This window comes from Schistocerca americana, chromosome 2 (genome assembly GCF_021461395.2).
Source record: "Schistocerca americana isolate TAMUIC-IGC-003095 chromosome 2, iqSchAmer2.1, whole genome shotgun sequence".
Taxonomy (NCBI): domain Eukaryota; kingdom Metazoa; phylum Arthropoda; class Insecta; order Orthoptera; family Acrididae; genus Schistocerca; species Schistocerca americana.
Window position 1 is genome coordinate 982,908,477 of NC_060120.1, and position 20,001 is coordinate 982,928,477.

General features: G+C 44.7%; 1 protein-coding gene across 1 annotated transcript in view; it reads left to right on the top strand.

Moving 5' to 3' along the window:
* Window positions 1–20,001, top strand: part of LOC124595462 — a 287,251-nt gene that overhangs the window by 47,287 nt on the left and 219,963 nt on the right. Inside the window, exons 2-4 of the mRNA XM_047134211.1 lie at window positions 1,926–2,402; window positions 12,583–12,668; window positions 12,804–13,024. Of these exons, the coding sequence (XP_046990167.1) occupies window positions 1,944–2,402; window positions 12,583–12,668; window positions 12,804–13,024 (766 nt within the window). The 5' untranslated portion in view covers window positions 1,926–1,943. The remainder of the gene's footprint in view (window positions 1–1,925; window positions 2,403–12,582; window positions 12,669–12,803; window positions 13,025–20,001) is intronic.

The following is a 20,001-nucleotide window of genomic DNA, read 5'->3' on the forward strand; positions in this document are numbered from 1 at the left end:
GCAGTCAGATTGCGTACTAATACTACTCAGGGCCTACCGGTTACGAGACTGCGTAACCGGACAGTCAGCTACAAAACTTGAAAAATTATTTGCATTATATACAATTAAGCCCCCATGCACATGTTTCATCACTAGTGACATAAACTTGTCACGATTATCCTCATAATGGGCAAGTGATTCCTCACAGATGGTCCTTCGTTCCTCTTTATCTTCCTCTGCAAGACGGTGAGGAACCCAGCGGGTACACACCTTTGAGTACTCCAGTTGATGGAAGAGTGTGTCACCACTGTCAAGAGAGACGCCCAGTTGAGCAGCGAGGAGTTTGATTGTGATCCGTCGATCACCTGGAATGAGAGTGTCCGCACGTTCCAACACTGCAAGAGTCACGGCAGTGTGCGGCCGGCTGGCACACGGGAGACAGGACACGTTTGTGCGACCTTGTTGCGATGATGACAGACACATCGCCCAACTACTCGTCGTGCTTTTGTTCATCATCAGATCTCCGTAGACCTGCAGGCGCATATCAAAATATCCGATGTTCTGATTTTCCGCCAAAAGAAGTTCACTAACAGCTCTCTGCTTTTGGAAGTCACCTCCATTACAGACGCCAGATTGAAGGCTACGTATAGCGCCGCGGTGTATTGGATCTTCATGGTATTACAGTGGCTGAAGATGGTACATGTCGTGGTGCCCCACAACAAATTCAGCATTTTCTGAACCGAAGTTGACCGAGAAAAGAAATGTCTGTTGTATTACTTATGGAACGTCACTCGCATTTATTTATAAATGACAGTAGTAACTGTTCCCGAAAGAACAGTAAGCGTTGATGACCATGCAGCTTTGCTAGAAATGAAATGATAATTAAATGGACGGCCTAGCTGGAAACAGGCGTTGATGTACTTCATTGGGGACTTGTTGAAAATGTGCGCCCCAACCATGTAAGCAGGAGATCCCGGGTTCGAGTCCCGGTTGGGGCACACATTTTCAACATGTCCCCAATGAAGTACATCAACGCCTATTTGCAGCTAGGGTGTCCATTTGATTATCATTTCGTTTCTAGCAAAGCTGCATGGTCATCAACGATTACTGTTCTTTCGGGAACAGATACTACCGTCATTTATAGTTAAAATATGGCTTCCCGACCATTGACCTTCTTGTGCGAATGCACAAGCTATCCCCGAACTCGTACGGAACTTGGTAGATTAAGCTGCCACGAGTAATGAGTATGATGGGCAAACATCTATTAGGCGCACTACGAATGTAGTGGTGTGGACATGTCGGGTATGAGGGGCTCATTGGGAGAGTGCAAGGGATAATTCCCTGCAGGCGCACTATTCTCTGTGCCTTCGGTGGCTCAGATGGACGCCGGCACGGTAGCTCAGCGTGTTCGGTCAGAGGGTTAGCTGCCTCTGTAATTAAAAAAAAACTGAGTTAAAACGGATGTCTTACGACGTCCGCCCCGAGCAGATGGAACGAACTAAAGCGAACAAAATGAGATTTCCAAAAAAAAAAAGGTGGATAGAGCGTCTGCCATGTAAGCAGGCGTTCCCGGGTTCGAGTCCCACTTGGGGCACACATTTTCAACATGTACCCAATGAAGTACATCAACGCCTGTTTGCAGCTAGGGTGTCCATTTAATTATCATTTCACTCGCATTTGTCATAATAACTAAACAAATTTTTTGATAAAAGTTATCACAGGCCTTTCGTAGAAAAAATTTAAATGATCATACTTCATCTAAATCAAAGCAGAACCTTCGTTTTCGAGGAGTTGAAAATCAGATATAACGAAAATATCGATTGCTCACGTCTGATACATGGACACCATCGTTGTCGCTATGAAGATTTATCGAAGCCGGTATAACATTTCTCAGAAACTTTTGCCATCTCTGGACAGAAAACATTAAGGAACGCGTTTCTTGGCAGGCTTGTGGCAGAGCTGCGATGCTGCGGCCCTTGCTCCTGCTGCCGCTGCTGCTGTCAGTGATAAAGGACGCGGCGGGGCTGCGGTCTGCGGACGCCTGCCGCCCGACGTGCTCGCAGGTCCTTCCGCGGTTGCCGGAGGTGCGCCGCTGGTGCTCGACCTTTTTCCGCCAGCCCGCCCCCGAAACGGTGCTGGCGTGCGGCGCGGCCTTCAGCGACGCTCAGCCGCCGAGCGAGCGCGACGCCACGCTGGTCGCGACGTCGCCCGACTACGAGGCCCTCTCGGGCCGCAACACCAGCTGGACCGTGTGCATCAGCTACCACATCCTCAGCTACGCGCACTTCGGCGCCGTCTGGGAGGCGTCTGCAAATCCCTGCCGGGAGCGGTACGCCGTGTGGCTCGTCACACACAATCCCCCGCCCTGCTGGCACCACAACACGCCGGAAAGTCTTAGAGGCCAGACGATCAATCAAGAGACAGTAAGTATTCCCGGATGGATCTCCGCGAAATTACCTTTGACAGGTAGGCCAGACTAAAGTTCTATGTACTGACTTGGCAGAAAATCCTAAGAAATTCTGGTCTTATGTCAAAGCGGTAGGTGGATCAGAACAAAATGTCTACACACTCTGTGACCAAAATGGTACTGAAACACAGGATGACAGACTAAAGGCCGAAATACTAAATGTCTTTTTCCAAAGCTGTTTCACAGAGGAAGACTGCACTGTAGTTCCTCCTCTAGATTTTCGCACAGATGACAAAATGGTAGATATCGAAATAGACGACAGAGGGATAGAGAAACAATTAAAATCGCTCAAAAGAGGAAAGGCCGCTGGACCTGATGGAATACCAGTTCGATTTTACACAGAGTACGCGAAGGAACTTGCCCCCCTTCTTGCAGCGGTGTCCCGTAGGTCTCTAGAAGAGCGTAGCGTTCCAAAAGATTGGAAAAAGGCACACGTCATCCCCGTTTTCAAGAAGGGACGTCGAACAGATGTGCGGAACTATAGATCTACATCTCTAACGTCGATTAGCTGTAGAATTTTGGAACACGTATTATGTTCTAGTATAATCATTTTTCTGGAGACTATAAATCTACTCTGTAGGAATCAGCATGGGTTTCGAAAAAGACGATCGTGTGAAACCCAGTGCGCGCTATTCGTCCACGAGACTCAGAGGGCCATAGACACGGGTTCCCAGGTAGATGCCGTGTTTCTTGACTTCCGCAAAGCGTTCGATACAGTTCCTCACAGTCGTTTAATGAACGAAGTAAGAGCATATGGACTATCAGACCAATTGTGTGATTTGATTGAAGAGTTCCTAGATAACAGAACGCAGCATGTCATTCTCAATGGAGAGAAGTCTTCCGAAGTAAGAGTGATTTCAGGTGTGCCGCACGGGAGTGTCGTAGGACCGTTGCTGTTCACAATATACGTAAATGACCTTGTGCATGACATCGGAAGTTCACTGAGGCTTTTTGCGAATGATGCTGTGGTATATCGAGAGGTTGTAGCAATGGAAAATTGTACTGAAATGCAGGAGGATCTGCAGCGAATTGACGCATGGTGCGGGGAACGGCAATTGTATCTCAATGTAGACAAGTGTAATGTGCTGCGAATACATAGAAAGAAAGATCCCTTATCATTTAGCTATAATGTAGGAGGTCAGCAACTGGAAGCAGTTAATTCCATAAATTATCTGGTAGTACGCATTAGGAGTGATTTAAAATGGAATGATCATATAAAGTTGATCGTCGGTAAAGCAGATACCACACTGAGATTCATTGGAAGAATCCTAAGGAAATGCAATCCGAAAACAAAGGAAGTAGGTTACAGTACACTTGTTCGCCCACTGTTTGAATACTGCTCAGCAGTGTGGGATCCGTACCAGATAGGGTTGATAGAAGAGATAGAGAAGATCCAACGGAGAGCAGCGCGCTTCGTTACAGGATCATTTAGTAATCGCGAAAGCGTTACGGAGATGATAGATAGACTCCAGTGGAAGACTCTGCAGGAGAGACGCTCAGTAGCTCGGTACGGGCTTTTGTTGAAATTTCGAGAACATACCTTCACCGAGGAGTCAAGCAGTATATTGCTCCCTCCTACGTATATCTCGCGAAGAGGCCATGAGGATAAAATCAGAGAGATTAGAGCCCACACAGAGGCATACCGACAATCATTCTTTCCACAATCAATACGAGACTGGAATAGACGGGAGAACCCATAGAGGTACTCAAAGTACCCTCCGCCACACACCGTCAGGTGGTTTGCTGAGTATGGATGTAGATGTAGATTTTGGCTTGCGGGACTTCGTTGCGCCAGCATTTTTATTTTATTCCTTTTTTACATCCCCTTTGGAAGTAACTGTCACGTCACCGCTCTTCTATATTTCTTTAAATACAGTGAAGAGCCAAAGAAACTGATACACCTGCATAATGTCGTGTATTACCCCCGCAAGACGACGTGCCATGGACTCGACTAATGTCCGAAGTACTGCTGGAGGGAACTGACAGTCTACAAGCCCCAACATGAAATGTTGTAAACTTCGCCTTGCAGTTAGAGGGGTTTAGTAATAAGACTCAGCAGCAATGACTTATTCTATGTGGAGATTTCAGTATCAGTTTCAACTCAGATAATTCTGATCGAGGGCATCTAGAATTAATTATGTCCATGTCTGCTTTGACCCCACAGTAATGGAAGAACTTTTTGCAGCAGAAATCGATAATTTATTACCAACTCTTCATTTGACGAAACATATGGGAACCCCATAGATCACTTCTCGAGAGATTCTCTGAGGTGACGTACGCAATACATCCTCTTTCCACCCCTGCTTTCGTTGGATTACTTTTTCCGTTAATGGCTGGACTCCAGTTCTTTCATCATTTCTTCATTTCTTATATCGTCTTACCGTGCGCAGCATTTCACTGATCTAAGGAACGTCATTTCTGATGTTTCAAGTTGGCTTAGGCCTTTTGATCTCAGTGCCCAACTTTCTGCTCCGTATAGTATTGTCGATAAAGCCAGACTTCATAGAATTTCATTTCGCTTTCTGTTCTCTTTTTACACTTTAATGTTATCGTGTCACATATATGTTAACAAATGTTAATTTTATTATTTATGTCTTTCACTTCATTAAAAGTTATGCCATATCGTAGGTATTAAAAATGGGATAACTGTTCTATTATTGTTTTATTGCTGATTACATAACCCTTACGGATATTTTCAAAAAAGGGCATTGTTTTTGTTGTCGATATCTTCAGATTACAATTCAGGCTTATATTGTCCAATCTATTTATCGCTATTTGTAATGTGTCCTCATTGTCCTGTATGACTTCCTGGTCGTCTGCAAAAAGCATCATATTTAGATATTCTCGCGTCACCACTCTTGTACCCTAAGATATTCCCTCCTTTGTCTGTTCCCTGACCAAGTCATCGATGTACATCTTGGACAGTGTTGGTGACATAGTACAGCCTTGCCTTACGCCCTGGTTTATCTGTGTTTTTGTTGTCAGCTCTTGGCCAGTACCTATTCTTATTTTTGTGTCGTCATATTTACCTTCGCACATTTTTATACTTTTATCATGCGCCCTTCCCATTATTGACCAGGGGTTTTTCTTTGGATGCTGTCAAATGTTTGTTAATAGTCAACAAATGCTAGGAGAGTTTCCAAATTGAATTCTCGTCTTTTTTGTATAATTTTTTCAGAGGGTAAACGCCGTCGGCACTGGATCTTCCGTTAACGAAGCCCGTTTGCCGTTGACATTGAATCCGAGATGTTTCCAAGCCCTTCACTAATTATTTTGCTGTAGATTTTATAAATATCGTTCAAGAGACTGATTCTCTTGTAATTATTTGTGTTACTCCCGTCTCCGTTTTCAAATAGTGAAATAGTTTTAACGATTCTCCATTCTTTTGATATTTCACCTGTAAGGCAACACATGCTATTGAGATGGAGCGTTCTGAATTCTAAAAAATATCTTAACAGATCTGAGTTAATTTCATACAATTCAGGAATGTTTTTACCTTTTGCCTGTTTTGATTATGTCAGATCTATTAGATATATCAGTTCCTCCGCGTTTTCTTCCGGTGGGTCTTTTGCGTCCAGATTAAATCATTATTTCTTGTAATGACTTATCCAGTCTTCTGCAGGGATGATATTTATATTTACAGCATCTTCCTGCCTTTCAACTGCCTGATCAGTCTGTATGCTATTTTCTGTCTACCTTGACTGTCGCGTTCGACTCTATTCATAAGTGTATCCCATGAACATCATTTCTGATTTTATTATATTTTTCTTTAGCTTCCTCAGTCGCTTCTGCAAAAATTCCCTATGTGCTTTTTTTCTTTTAGGTGGCTTCTTCTGTTTGTTCTTCCCAATGTTAACTCTCCTCTTTCGATCGTTTTGAGTTATTCACCTACTACTTCTTTAGCGATTTTTAGTATGATATTTTTAATGTTTGATTACTGATATTTGTTTTATGGGCCTCATTCTATCCCTTGGGCCACGGCCTTATGCGTACAAAACAAACAACAGTAACTATGCAAATACCAGCCGTGAAAATCCGCATTCTACGCCTTTCAATATTGTCCGTGCTTCAGTTGTATTATCACCTGACGGCATTTTGGATACCCTCAGTTAGCCGGCCGTAGGGGCCGAGCGGTTCTAGGCGATAGAGTCTGGAACCGCAGGGACCGCTACGGTCGCAGGTTCGAATCCTGCCTCGGGCATGGATGTGTGTGATGTCCTTAGGTTAGTTAGCTTTAAGTAGTTCTAAGTTCTAGGGGACTGATGACCTCAGAAGTTAAGTCCCATAGTGCTCAGAGCCATTTCAACCACTTTTTTTGATACGCTTGGTTAGCGTGTTCTAATAAAGATCCTACTTAAAGCACAAGTTTTTCGCTGCAGTACTTATTTATTTGTAATGATACAAGTTACATGACGAGCTCGTTTCGACATTTTGCCATGATCAAGTGTACCGGTATCTTTGAAGATGGTTTAATAGGTTTTTACGTGTATGTTAGTCTGTGTATACATATGACACCTTATGATTACGTCTTAGCTGGTGGTCCATATGCCATCTTGAAGCGTAAATATCGGTTGACTTTTTGTTACGATATTACCACGTTATTTATATGTTTTCTTTTTATTAGCACGATCTTGTGAAGTTATTTTTGACAGCTTTTTTGACAGCTTCGGATCCAGTGATGCCATATGTTTACAATGGAATTTCTGTTTGCGGAAAGTTAGCGATTACGTTTAATTTTTTTGCAGATAGTATTTTGTGGTTTTTATGTACCTGAAAAGTATTACATTATTTTGCGTTTATTGCGATATTCTTTTACAATGTACATAAAATTTTCTAGGTTTTATATGCTTAAATACTGTTTGTTTGTTGTTGATGTCTTCTGGGTATCTTTCTCTATGAGTGTAAATTTCTATTTCATCCAGATTGTCCACTGTATCTTCTTTAGGTACTTAGTACTGAATTTTTAGGGTATTTTCAACATTTCCTGCTTTATGTTGTTTGCTCTTGAATCGCAAGTGAAATGTCGATAGGTTGCTTTCGCACGTCGTTGATAATCTGCATTTACACTCACAAGCCAAAACATTATGATCACCTATTACGACGTTGGATGCCGCCTTGTGGCGTTTCGGGCACGTGACGCGGTAACAGAAGTTTGTAAGCGGGACGGACACGGGCGGGGAATCACCCTAGCGAAGATATGGGCTGCAAAGGGAAAATCCATTGAGATAAGCGACTTTGACAAAGGGCAGATTATTATTACGCAGGGCCTGTGAACGAGTGTCTCGAAAACAGTGAAGCTGGTCGAATATTGACGAGCTACATGTAGAAAAGTGGTAGAAGAACAGTGAAACTACCACTAGGTGGAAAATATTTGGGCATCGACGACTCTTCACGAAACGTGGGAGAAGTATTATGCTGTGGAAGACATTCTCCTGCCCTTTCATAGGACCTGTGGTAGTAACCGAAGACACACTGGCAGATGCGAATCACGTGCAGCGTTTCATGCTTGGTGTCTTCCCAGACGGTTATGTCATCTTTCAGCAGTATAATTGTCCGTGCCTCGGTGCCATAACCGTGCAACAATGGTTTCTGAAGCATTCTAGTGAACTCACTGTGATGTCTCGGCGGGCAAGCTCGGCTGATGTAAACCCTACGGAACACATCTGGGTCGCTGTCGGGCGCCATCACCGCGTACGCAAATCAGCGGCCCGTTATTTACGCGAATTACTTGACCTGTGCGTCGACATCTAATGCCATATACCTCCACAAACCTACTAACAAAATGTCGGATCCGTGATACGCAGAATCAGGGATGTATTCCATTCTAAAGACGGACAAACAAGCTATTAACCAGGTGGTCATAATGTTTTGGTTCAGCAGTGTGTGATATTAATGGTAATACACGTTGTTTGACAATTATAGGTACAAGCAGAAGGGACAAGAAGAGTACAATGAAACAAGAAAATAATCCCAATAAACAAAGGGCCCGATATCAATGGTTTTTCCGATACAGCTACGGTCGCAGGTTCGAATCCTGCCTCGGGCATGGATGTTTGTGATGTCCTTAGGTTAGTTAGGTTTAACTAGTTCTAAGTTCTAGGGGACTAATGACCTCAGCAGTTGAGTCCCATAGTGCTCAGAGCCATTTGAACCATTTTTTTTCCGATACAACGTGCTACAACTGAGCACATGGGTACCTTACAACAGACTGCATGATATTCCAAGCAGTTTTGCGCGTTGCAGCCGGATGACGGAGATATCTTGCCACCATATTTCGACTGACAATCATTCAGTCATCTTCAGCTGAGTGTTATAGACTGGAGGTTGCTGGTGCACGTTCCAAAGTTTATACAAGAAAGCGGCGCTGAGACGCTTGCTCACAGGCAGCCGCTATGTGAGCGCACTTCTTCGGGTTTAGCGCTCTCTTAGAAGAATATTGCTCCATCTGGGTTGCACAGGCGGCTGCGTATAGGTGAGACAGTATGTACGTCATCTGTCGGAAAGCGGGTTCGCACAGTTAAACTTCAGACGCCAAATTAATAAAATTTATTGTCTCTAGTCGTGTCATTAGACATAAAATATTTTCTCTGTGAAGATACTAAAGAAGTCACCGAACTCTTGCCTTCTCCCTTAGCAGGCCACCATCACCACGGTGGCCACACTACAAAGGTGCCATCAACTTATCGCCAGAAGACTTTTCGTTTAAGTTCTGCTGAACCATGTGCCCTCATTTCTGGATGTCTTGGCCAGTTGGAAAGTGGACAGGTCACTGGGCCATTCCGTTCACCGTAAGAGCACATATACCGACCTGCGTCTTCAGTCGTCTGCTGTCACCATTCTTCACAAACTATGGGCGTCCTCCGAACATTGGTGCACCAGGCACTTGTGTGTGACAGAGCCAGCCCTGAAAAGGAGTTGGATCGTCTACAATCTGTGTTCAAAGTTAATGGGTACTATCCACATCATATCAATATAGCTCTAAGGAATATTTAATCGAAATTAGGCAGAATCCCATGGAAACATTATGTTACAGTAATCCTTTGGTCACTTACAAGGATTTGCGCTCGTCTCGGTTCCGTAATGGGCGACCTGGCATTGCGGAAGGCTGGAACCTACAGAATACCTTACCAAGGGGCAAAGTATAATTGCATACATCCTCAATTTTCTTTTCAATTCTTCTGTACATTACTCTTTTTAGCAACTTGAATGCTTGAGCTGTTAAATTGACTGTGCGATAGTTCTCACGCTTACCGACCCTTGCTGTTTTCATAATAGTGTGGAGCATGGATGATGTTTTTCCGAAAGTCTGATGGTAGGTTTATCACCAATCTTATAGACTCTACACATCAATGTGAATAGTCTTTTTGTTGCCACTTCCCCCAGTGATTTTGGAAATGGCGATGGATTGTTACCTGTCCATTCTGTATTATTTGATCTGGAGCCTTCAGAAGCTCCTTTAACCTTTTAATGCCCAACAGCATTCTCCATAGTACCAAAAACTATTATTTCACCATAACCTCTTATTATTGCCTCTTTTCATTATCTCATGTGCAAATCTCTTTAAACATTTTCCAATCCAAATTTTAATGTGACATATTCATCACACTCGGAAACTGGCAGTACAAAATGCTGGATGGCAGCACATGCTGTTAAAATTTGAATTTAATTTCATTTATAGGTTGTAGTTGCAAAATTTCCTTTATTCTCCTTTTTATGGAAAAGGCTGTGTTGCAAAATGAATATATTAATACCAGCTTACTTTTAAATGCATTTATTTACAAGTAACCTTATATACCTCAGTTCTGCACGATCAGGTTGTTATATGCTATAAAACAGCAACTAATTTCTTAAAGAGTACATTATGCAAAATTTTTAATTCCTTTTCACAATAAAATAGAAGAACAACAGAAATTATTAGCCAACTCAATCTGCCATTTCTTATGTGTGAAATCTTCTGAAATAATTTCTACCTTCACTGAACCACAAAAATACCTCACATTTTTCAAACCCTCATACGGTACTATCTTGGTACAGATCTTGCATCGTCCTCTTGCTTCCTTCCATATAAGTCAATGATCATACTTATCCTTTGGGCAGTCTAAAACTTACAGAACTGTTGCGGCAGCTCTGTTCCTCTTTTCGACATGTCATCTATACTTGGGTGTCTTCGCTTTGATTTTTCATTCCCTATCAATAATAGTCTACCAGCAATATCTGTTTGCAATGTGCGCAGTGGAAAGTGTCATTCTTGAAGAAACGTGCAGTCCTTACGGTATTAAGCCAACTGTCGACTACCACAAATGTCTCGGGGAATCAACTGGCCATTGGCCTGTGAAGTCCTTACACGTCCAACACTCGCTTTGATTTTCCCACACGCCGATTTGTGGCTGAAAATAAGACCTATACTCATTCGAGATAGAACAACATCTCGTAAGCTTCCGTTCCCTCTAATAAACTCCACGGCTGCATGGCATTTCACATACCATTGCTCTCAGAAGGAATCCCCCAATATACGTACGTCACTTTTACATACGGCATAGTTTCACCTTATGTAATGAGTCACTCACGATGCCACGTCTTACAGACACTACCTCACAGTCTGGCCGAATGCTCCCTCTTTCTGCTCTCAATGCCAGATATGGTATTCTGGTTACTGTGCCTTCAATATTGGTGAACGACATGTGAACAGTTGAAATGGTTCTTCATTTCCTCTGAGAAAGTGGTTTGCATTCTGACTTACGTCGTTTTAAACTGCTTTTGGGGCAGGGACAGGGTAGTTGGGATTGGTTTGTCTCCTGCCACATTCTAGGCCTGGGGATTCCGCCCCCCCCCCCCCCCCCCATCTTCTCTCTCTTCAGTTATGTTACTTTTCGATGCGCTTATCCCTTTTTTGTGCTGCACCCTATTTTACTTCTGATGAAGGCAAGACTTTAAGAGTTCCTAAAGCGCGACATAAGAACATCTGGATAGGTTTTGATGCGTACTACTTTTAGCACTTTGATTATAAGGGATCGGAGGGGGGGGGGAGGGGGAGACGGTTATGGGAAGGGCGCCCCTCCATCCGCTCCGACTGTCCGATGATAGCATCATGTCTTCGAATGTAAAGATTTAATTCACGATGTCCATGTCCAGAGATTTATGATGCTACACGGCAAGTTAGTTTATTTGGATAGATGCGTATGGGGCCTGAAGATGGCATAAAGAAATGCCGAAACTGGTGCCCTTCACAATAAAATAAAGTAATATCTTAAAGTACACGGCTGTTGCTGAATTTTATTGACATTGACAATTACTTAACAAACCGACGTCTCCTGGCCATGATTGAACAACAGACATTATTTTACAGTTGACGGTCCTATTGATGTTCATTAAGTTATTAGCCTTCTCTATTCTACTACTAGGAATCTCCCCAATGGAAGGTATTATGCCGTTACTTAGTCTTGAATTGGTTTGTCTAGGCAGGGGAGGAGGTAGGGTGGAGATCAAATGTGGGTGAGGTGGCTCTCTTCCCCAGATGAGCCCTGGAGGGGTTCTCGTCTATTCTCTGACCTGCATACCAGCTCGACCTACGTACTTTTACCTGTAAATCATTTTTCTTCTCTGGCACTATATTGCTTTCAGCATCTTGATGTTACCACTCCTACGTACTATCATATTTCCATTTTCTGGCTGATGTCATTAGCTGCAGAAGGACTATCTCTTGAACGCTGGATTGATGCTAACCAACCAACCGGAAACCTACTCAATACTCCCTCCGTTCCGACTGTTTGTGTAATTCCAAATGGCAATACGTCAAACGAGTTACTGGTAGGCAACGACCTAGTACCGTACATCTAATGGTTGTCACGTTAGAAGGCTCTATGTCACACACAGTTACAGACCAAACCAGATCATAAAATATCCTCAGAATTTACTTGCTTCAGAATGCAACCAGAGTGCTATTCTTCGTGTTCGTAATTTGATAGAGATGACAAAATTCTTGGATCCTAACAAACTTGATATGAGACGGTAAACTCATATGAGGTACCTGTATTGTTCACAGAATACAAAATTCCGAACACGTTGGCTCTATTCTCGTCGTATAAAAACTTTCTAAAACTGTCTCCAATAAAGTTCTGTCTTTTATTGCTGTGCAGGCTATGTCGTTGAAGCAGAATCGCACATATCAATGTAGACACTGCAGCTTCACCAGCCACTCCGACTCAGACTTCACAGGAGAAAAGTAAGCATTATTTTTGTAAATTAAGACTGTAGCTCAACGATAAAGTTATTAGCAACTCTTACATAATTTTTAAAGGTCTTATGTGTGCTATTTATTTGTTATCATTCTTAATTCTTTTTCCTTTTGTCATTGCAGTTACACATACGTAATAACCAATGACAAAATCCCCACGCTGTTTCGCTACTGGTCTTGCAATGAAAATAGTCGTCAACCCTACCCAACATTAAGAGTCGTGGACAGCTTTATGTTCACATGCGAAGGCTGTCGCTGGTGGATTAATATTGCCGAAGAAAACCCTTACGAGTTCAGAGGTTGCGAGACAGAAACAGAAGATGCATATACACCGACAGCTGTAGGTGAGTATTAAAACATTTCCTGAAAAATTGATCTTCCATTGAATAGACTAGGTCCGTACGTTCCTTCCACAGTTGTTTCAAATGTTTCACATAGGCACTATGGGACTTAACACATGAGGTCATAAGTTCAAAATGGTTCAAATGGCTCTGAGCACTATGGGACTTAACATCTGAGGTCATCAGTCCCCTAGAGCTTAGAACTACTTAAACCTAACTAACCTAAGGACATCACACACATCCATGCCCGAGGCAGGATTCGAACCTGCGACCGTAGCGGTCGCGCGGTTTCGGACTGAAGCGCCAGAACCGCTCGCCCACACCGGCCGGCTCCACAGTTGATAGTAGCAGTGGTTAGCCTTGAGTCCTCAAAGCACAGAGGTAGTTTGCACAGTTGTTAATAAATTTGACTCGATCAGGGTTAGCGGAGCTCAAATTCCAATCTGAAACTCCACACTAGAGCTTGACGTGGTTTCCTTACAGCGCTTCAAACAAATACTGAGATCACAGTTGCTCGCCATCCTCGACTAACGGTAAGAGGCCTGCCACAAATGACTGGAATATCGACAAGACGTTAAATCCTTCCTACTCAAGGCATTGAGATAGATACGTATGATAAAGTCTTCTGGTTTCAACAAGTGTATTAATGCTATTATTTATAGCGCTGTCTCTCCACAAACACTGGGTATTTTTAATTAAAGTGAAGCTACTCACAGAGTTCCAGTGTGGGCTGTATTGTATGCTTATACGTCAATGCGGAACAGATTTATAGCGGAAAAAAAATAGTTCCAATTTTGGGCATCAGGTGCAAATGTGACTGAATGTGACTGCTTGTATGATCGTATGATGTCCACACTGTCATTTAACAAGCCGTAACGTGAGTTACGAGAAGACAGACCGTGTGCTGTAAGTGAAATTGTTTTACGTGAACGGCACCAATTACAGCGCTTCACTGATACAGTATCGCCAACTGAAAGGACTAAGAAGAGGACAGATGTCATTAAATGGTTTATAGAAGATTATAACTAAATTTGAAACCACAGATGAGTTTGGTGTGACTCGTGGAAGGCGTAGGCGCCCTATCCCGATGGAAATCATTGCTATTGTTGTAACTCATCACGCTTGTGCCCCGGGTAGTGTTAGTACTTTCGTTCACTGTCGTGAGAATTGTCCTCCCATGATCAAAAGTGTGGAAATTTTTGCGGTCTGTATCATACTGGTACCCGTACATGACGCAGATGGTGCAGCAACTGAAAGCTCATGATCTGCAGCAATGTTCCGAATTTCCTCCTCGGTTTCACGTCGCATTCCTAATAAATTACGTATGGAAACTTTTTATACGTCTTTCTTGCAGTCACAGAGTCAAATTTGCACCTGGTGGCCAAAACTGGAAGTATTTTTTTCCACCTTAAACCGGCTCCGCATTGACGCCTTGGCATATCTACGAAGTTCAGCTGCCATATGATAATTAGAGCAGGCACTGGAACTGCTTGAGTAGCTGCACTTCAATTATAACCACCCAGTAGCTAAATCTACCCTTGAAATTCGCTGAAAAACGAGCTGTAAGTATGTACCTTCCTGTTCTATATATCGGTACACGGGAAAGATCCCATTATACACCCATTAAACATTTATTAGTGGAAATGGAGAGAATAAGCGAAAAATGACAACGTATCTGACCAAAGAAGTTATTATTATTCTTCTATCGTAATATAACATTGCGGTTTTAAATACAAGTTTCCGGCGTCTGCGGCCATATTCACGTCTGTAAGACCTTAACCATGCAATGTAAGCTGTCAAACGACACACCGCATATCAGCCAACTTCTTCGTTGTGCAAAGCAGTTGTGTGTCATCTACTTCAGATTCGTGTCATCTACTGTGACTTCCATGTGATCTGCATGCAATGGCAGCCTCCCTCTTATCCCATGAACTACTCAACTACCGCTGACAACTGCTTCGCCAGGGAACGCACCAGAAGTTCTATTGTCGTCACACGCCGACTCAAATAGCTCTTACAGTACGGTTCGTGTAAAATTACGTGGCACATGAGCAGAAACCCATTCTCGTCTTATGCGCCGGGTGAGTCGATCCCTTCGTTCTGAAAAGGCAGTTGACTGCCATCTGCTGACTTGCGCACTTCGAGCATTCCCATTGCCGACTCTTCATCATGTAGCATGGTACAGCGTTCTCCACGCACCACTGTTCCATGGATTTAGGTATGTGTGATTCTGTGCAATGTCAGTAAATTTATGTCGGAAGAAGCAAACGAGGAAGCTAAAAGCTCCTTAAAAACTGTGCATGAGAGAGCTGCAAAAAGCGCCAGCTCTTCCAGTCGCACAATAGAGTGGTTGAGTAGAGGGAAAACGTACCTACAAGTATTAACTTTTCGTGATTGGGATTCACAGTCACATAATATTTCTTAAAAGACATCATAGTCGCCGTTGACTGTATAAAATATTTGTTACTTTTGCAATATTTTCAAGTAACACTGCAAAGTTACCTAAACACAAACATACACTCCTGGAAATGGAAAAAAGAACACATTGACACCGGTGTGTCAGACCCACCATACTTGCTCCGGACACTGCGAGAGGGCTGTACAAGCAATGATCACACGCACGCACAGCGGACACACCAGGAACCGCGGTGTTGGCCGTCGAATGGCACTAGCTGCGCAGCATTTGTGCACCGCCGCCGTCAGTGTCAGCCAGTTTGCCGTGGCATACGGAGCTCCATCGCAGTCTTTAACACTGGTAGCATGCCGCGACAGCGTGGACGTGAACCGTATGTGCAGTTGACGGACTTTGAGCGAGGGCGTATAGTGGGCATGCGGGAGGCCGGGTGGACGTACCGCCGAATTGCTCAACACGTGGGGCGTGAGGTCTCCACAGTACATCGATGTTGTCGCCAGTGGTCGGCGGAAGGTGCACGTGCCCGTCGACCTGGGACCGGACCGCAGCGACGCACGGATGCACGCCAAGACCGTAGGATCCTACGCAGTGCCGTAGGGGACCGCACCGCCACTTCCCAGCAAATTAGGGACACTGTTGCTCCTGGGGTATCGGCGAGGACCATTCGCAACCGTCTCCATGAAGCTGGGCTACGGTCCCGCACACCGTTAGGCCGTCTTCCGCTCACGCCCCAACATCGTGCAGCCCGCCTCCAGTGGTGTCGCGACAGGCGTGAATGGAGGGACGAATGGAGACGTGTCGTCTTCAGCGATGAGAGTCGCTTCTGCCTTGGTGCCAATGATGGTCGTATGCGTGTTTGGCGCCGTGCAGGTGAGCGCCACAATCAGGACTGCATACGATCGAGGCACACAGGGCCAACACCCGGCATCATGGTGTGGGGAGCGATCTCCTACACTGGCCGTACACCACTGGTGATCGTCGAGGGGACACTGAATAGTGCACGGTACATCCAAACCGTCATCGAACCCATCGTTCTACCATTCCTAGACCGGCAAGAGAACTTTCTGTTCCAACAGGACAATGCACGTCCGCATGTATCCCGTGCCACCCAACGTGCTCTAGAAGGTGTAAGTCAACTACCCTGGCCAGCAAGATCTCCGGATCTGTCCCCCATTGAGCATGTTTGGGACTGGATGAAGCGTCGTCTCACGCGGTCTGCACGTCCAGCACGAACGCTGGTCCAACTGAGGCGCCAGGTGGAAATGGCATGGCAAGCCGTTCCACAGGACTACATCCAGCATCTCTACGATCGTCTCCATGGGAGAATAGCAGCCTGCATTGCTGCGAAAGGTGGATATACACTGTACTAGTGCCGACATTGTGCATGCTCTGTTGCCTGTGTGTATGTGCCTGTGGTTCTGTCAGTGTGATCATGTGATGTATCTGACCCCAGGAATGTGTCAATAAAGTTTCCCCTTCCTGGGACAATGAATTCACGGTGTTCTTATTTCAATTTCCAGGAGTGTACAAAGTGAAGCACAGGGTGTATATACATAATTAAACAAACATTTCATTAAGAAAGTAGCACAGTTATAAAAATTGAAGATAAATGTACATTGCATACATCCTGTCAGAGTATAAAGCTCTCTGACACGACTACATGTCGTCTTTATTTTTTTTTTATTTTTTTTATTTATTGTAAAAAATAAGGTAGGGGGGCGGAGATCCAAGCCGGATGGGCATAACAAAGGATAGGGCGGATGAGGGACTTATAGGTGTGGAGGATGGTGGAGGGGTCCAGACCCCACGTACGGCCGGAGAGGAGCTTGAGGAGACTGAGTCGGGAGCGTGCCTTGGCTTGGATTGTCCGGAGGTGGGGAGTCCAGGAGAGGCGACGGTCGAGGGTGACGCCAAGGTACTTAAGGGTGGGAGTGAGGGCGATAGGACGACCATAGATGGTGAGATAGAAATCGAGGAGGCGGAAGGAAGGTGATGGTTTTGCCTACAATGATTGCCTGGGTTTTGGAGGGATTGACCTTGAGCAACCACTGGTTGCACCAAGCGGTGAACCGGTCAAGATGGGATTGGAGAAGGTGTTGGGAGAGCTGCAGGGTGGGAGCAAGGGCAAGGAAGGCGGTGTCATCGGCAAACTGGAGAAGGTGGACGGGGGGGTGACGGCGGCGGCATGTCCGCCGTGTACAAAAGGTACAGAAGGGGGGAGAGGACGGAGCCTTGGGGCACACCGGCGGAGAGGAAAAAGGTGTAGGAATCTGTGTTATGGATGGTGACATAGGACGGACGGCGGGAGAGAAAGGAGCCGATCAGACGGACATAGTTAATGGGAAGGGCGAAGGTTTGGAGCTTGAAGAGGTGACCGGAATGCCATACGCGGTCATAAGCACGTTCGAGGTCCAGGGAGAGGAAGATTGCATAGCGATGGGAATTTAGCTGGTCGGAAAGGAGATGAGTGAGGTGAAGGAGAAGGTCGTCGGAAGAGAAGGACGGCCGAAAGCCACACTGGGTAATGGGAAGGAGGCGGTGCTGGCGGAGATGCTGGTGGATGCGTCGGGTGAGGATGGATTCCAGGACCTTGCAGAAGACCGAGGTAAGGCTGATGGGACGGTAGGAGGAGACGGCGGACGGCGGTTTGCGCACTTCGAGCATTCCCATTGCCGACTCTTCATTATGTAGCATGGTACAGCGTTCTCCACGTTTAAGGAACATGAGGATACGGGAGGTTTTCCACAGGTCGGGGTAGTAACCGGTGGATAGAACTACATTGTAGAGCCTGGCCAGTGTGGAGAGGAAAGAGACAGGAGCTTCACGAAGGTGATGGTAGGTGACACGATCGTGACCAGGAGCGGTGTTGCGTTTTGTGCGGAGTGTAGCAATGAGATCCTGTGTAGTGATAGGGGCATTGAGTTCCGTGTGTTCCGTGCAATGTTGTCCAAGTACTGGAAACCAGGAGCGAGGGGAGGGACAGAGGTGTCAGGTCGATCGCGGATATCCGGGAAGAGGGAGTAATCGAACTGGGGATCATAGGGGATGGAAAACACATCGGACAGGTAGGAGGCAAAGTGATTGGCCTTACTAAGGGCGTCAGGGAAGAGGTGATCATCATGGAGAAGAGGATAGTAGGGGGAGGGTTTAGTTCCGGTAAGGCGACGGAAGGCTGACCAGAACTTGGACGAGTTGATAGGTAGGGTAGCATTTAAACGGGTGCAACTACATGTCGTCGTCAAAATACAGCCTTTTAACTGTGAGAGTCCCACAAGATCCGATGAGTACAACACTTATTACAACGTAATATGTTGTTAAATATAGTCTGAACTGTCGATGTTACCATCGTTCTAATAATCTATCACACATACAAGTTCAGGAGCCCTGACAATATGTGGAGCTACGTCAGTAGGCGCGAAAATACATTTACTAAAGATACTACCTGTGCACGTAGCAAAGATAGTGCACACCAAGGATACAACTTATGAGCTTTATATCGTAAAGTCTTTTCTTCTGTCGACACCATACAGCTTACTAAATAGTGATACGATTGCATGGGCAGTAGGATAGGATGGGAATATTTATTTATAACATAATAGGGGATAATACATGTGTTTCTGTTAATAAGCTCTCATATTGACTTAAGTGCTCGTAAATGAGATGAAGACAGAGCTCTGATATATAATACTTTGTATGCGCATAAATTTTACGAATATAAATGGCGTAAAACGCTCGCCAGCAATCCAGTTCACTGTGCCGCACCACAGATTGTGACAAAACACTACTATGCCTCCGCACAAATACTTGATACACCCTTCAACCAGGCTCTATTATAGTAAACAGGACTAAGTAAATATGTATACTATTCCATCGAAATCGTTTAAAATGTTTTTGGTAAGTGTCTAAAATAACTGTACAATTCTATGAATTACTGTTCAAGTAGATTAATACAATAAATCATAAACTTCATTTATAAAACATGCAAAAAAAAAAATACATTGGAGTATGCTTTTCTTCCCTCGTTATAGTCCATAAACTTTTCTTTACAGTAAAATACAAGAGATTACTGATAAAATTTGTTACTTATGATTTTAAACAAAACTGGTCAGATATATCACATAAAAACTGGCGATCTTAAAATACATAAAATAAGAGAATAGATATATTGCGAGTGGTAGCGGATTTACAACTATAATATACACTCCTGGAAATGGAAAAAAGAACACATTGACACCGGTGTGTCAGACCCACCATACTTGCTCCGGACACTGCGAGAGGGCTGTACAAGCAATGATCACACGCACGGCACAGCGGACACACCAGGAACCGCGGTGTTGGCCGTCGAATGGCGCTAGCTGCGCAGCATTTGTGCACCGCCGCCGTCAGTGTCAGCCAGTTTGCCGTGGCATACGGAGCTCCATCGCAGTCTTTAACACTGGTAGCATGCCGCGACAGCGTGGACGTGAACCGTATGTGCAGTTGACGGACTTTGAGCGAGGGCGTATAGTGGGCATGCGGGAGGCCGGGTGGACGTACCGCCGAATTGCTCAACACGTGGGGCGTGAGG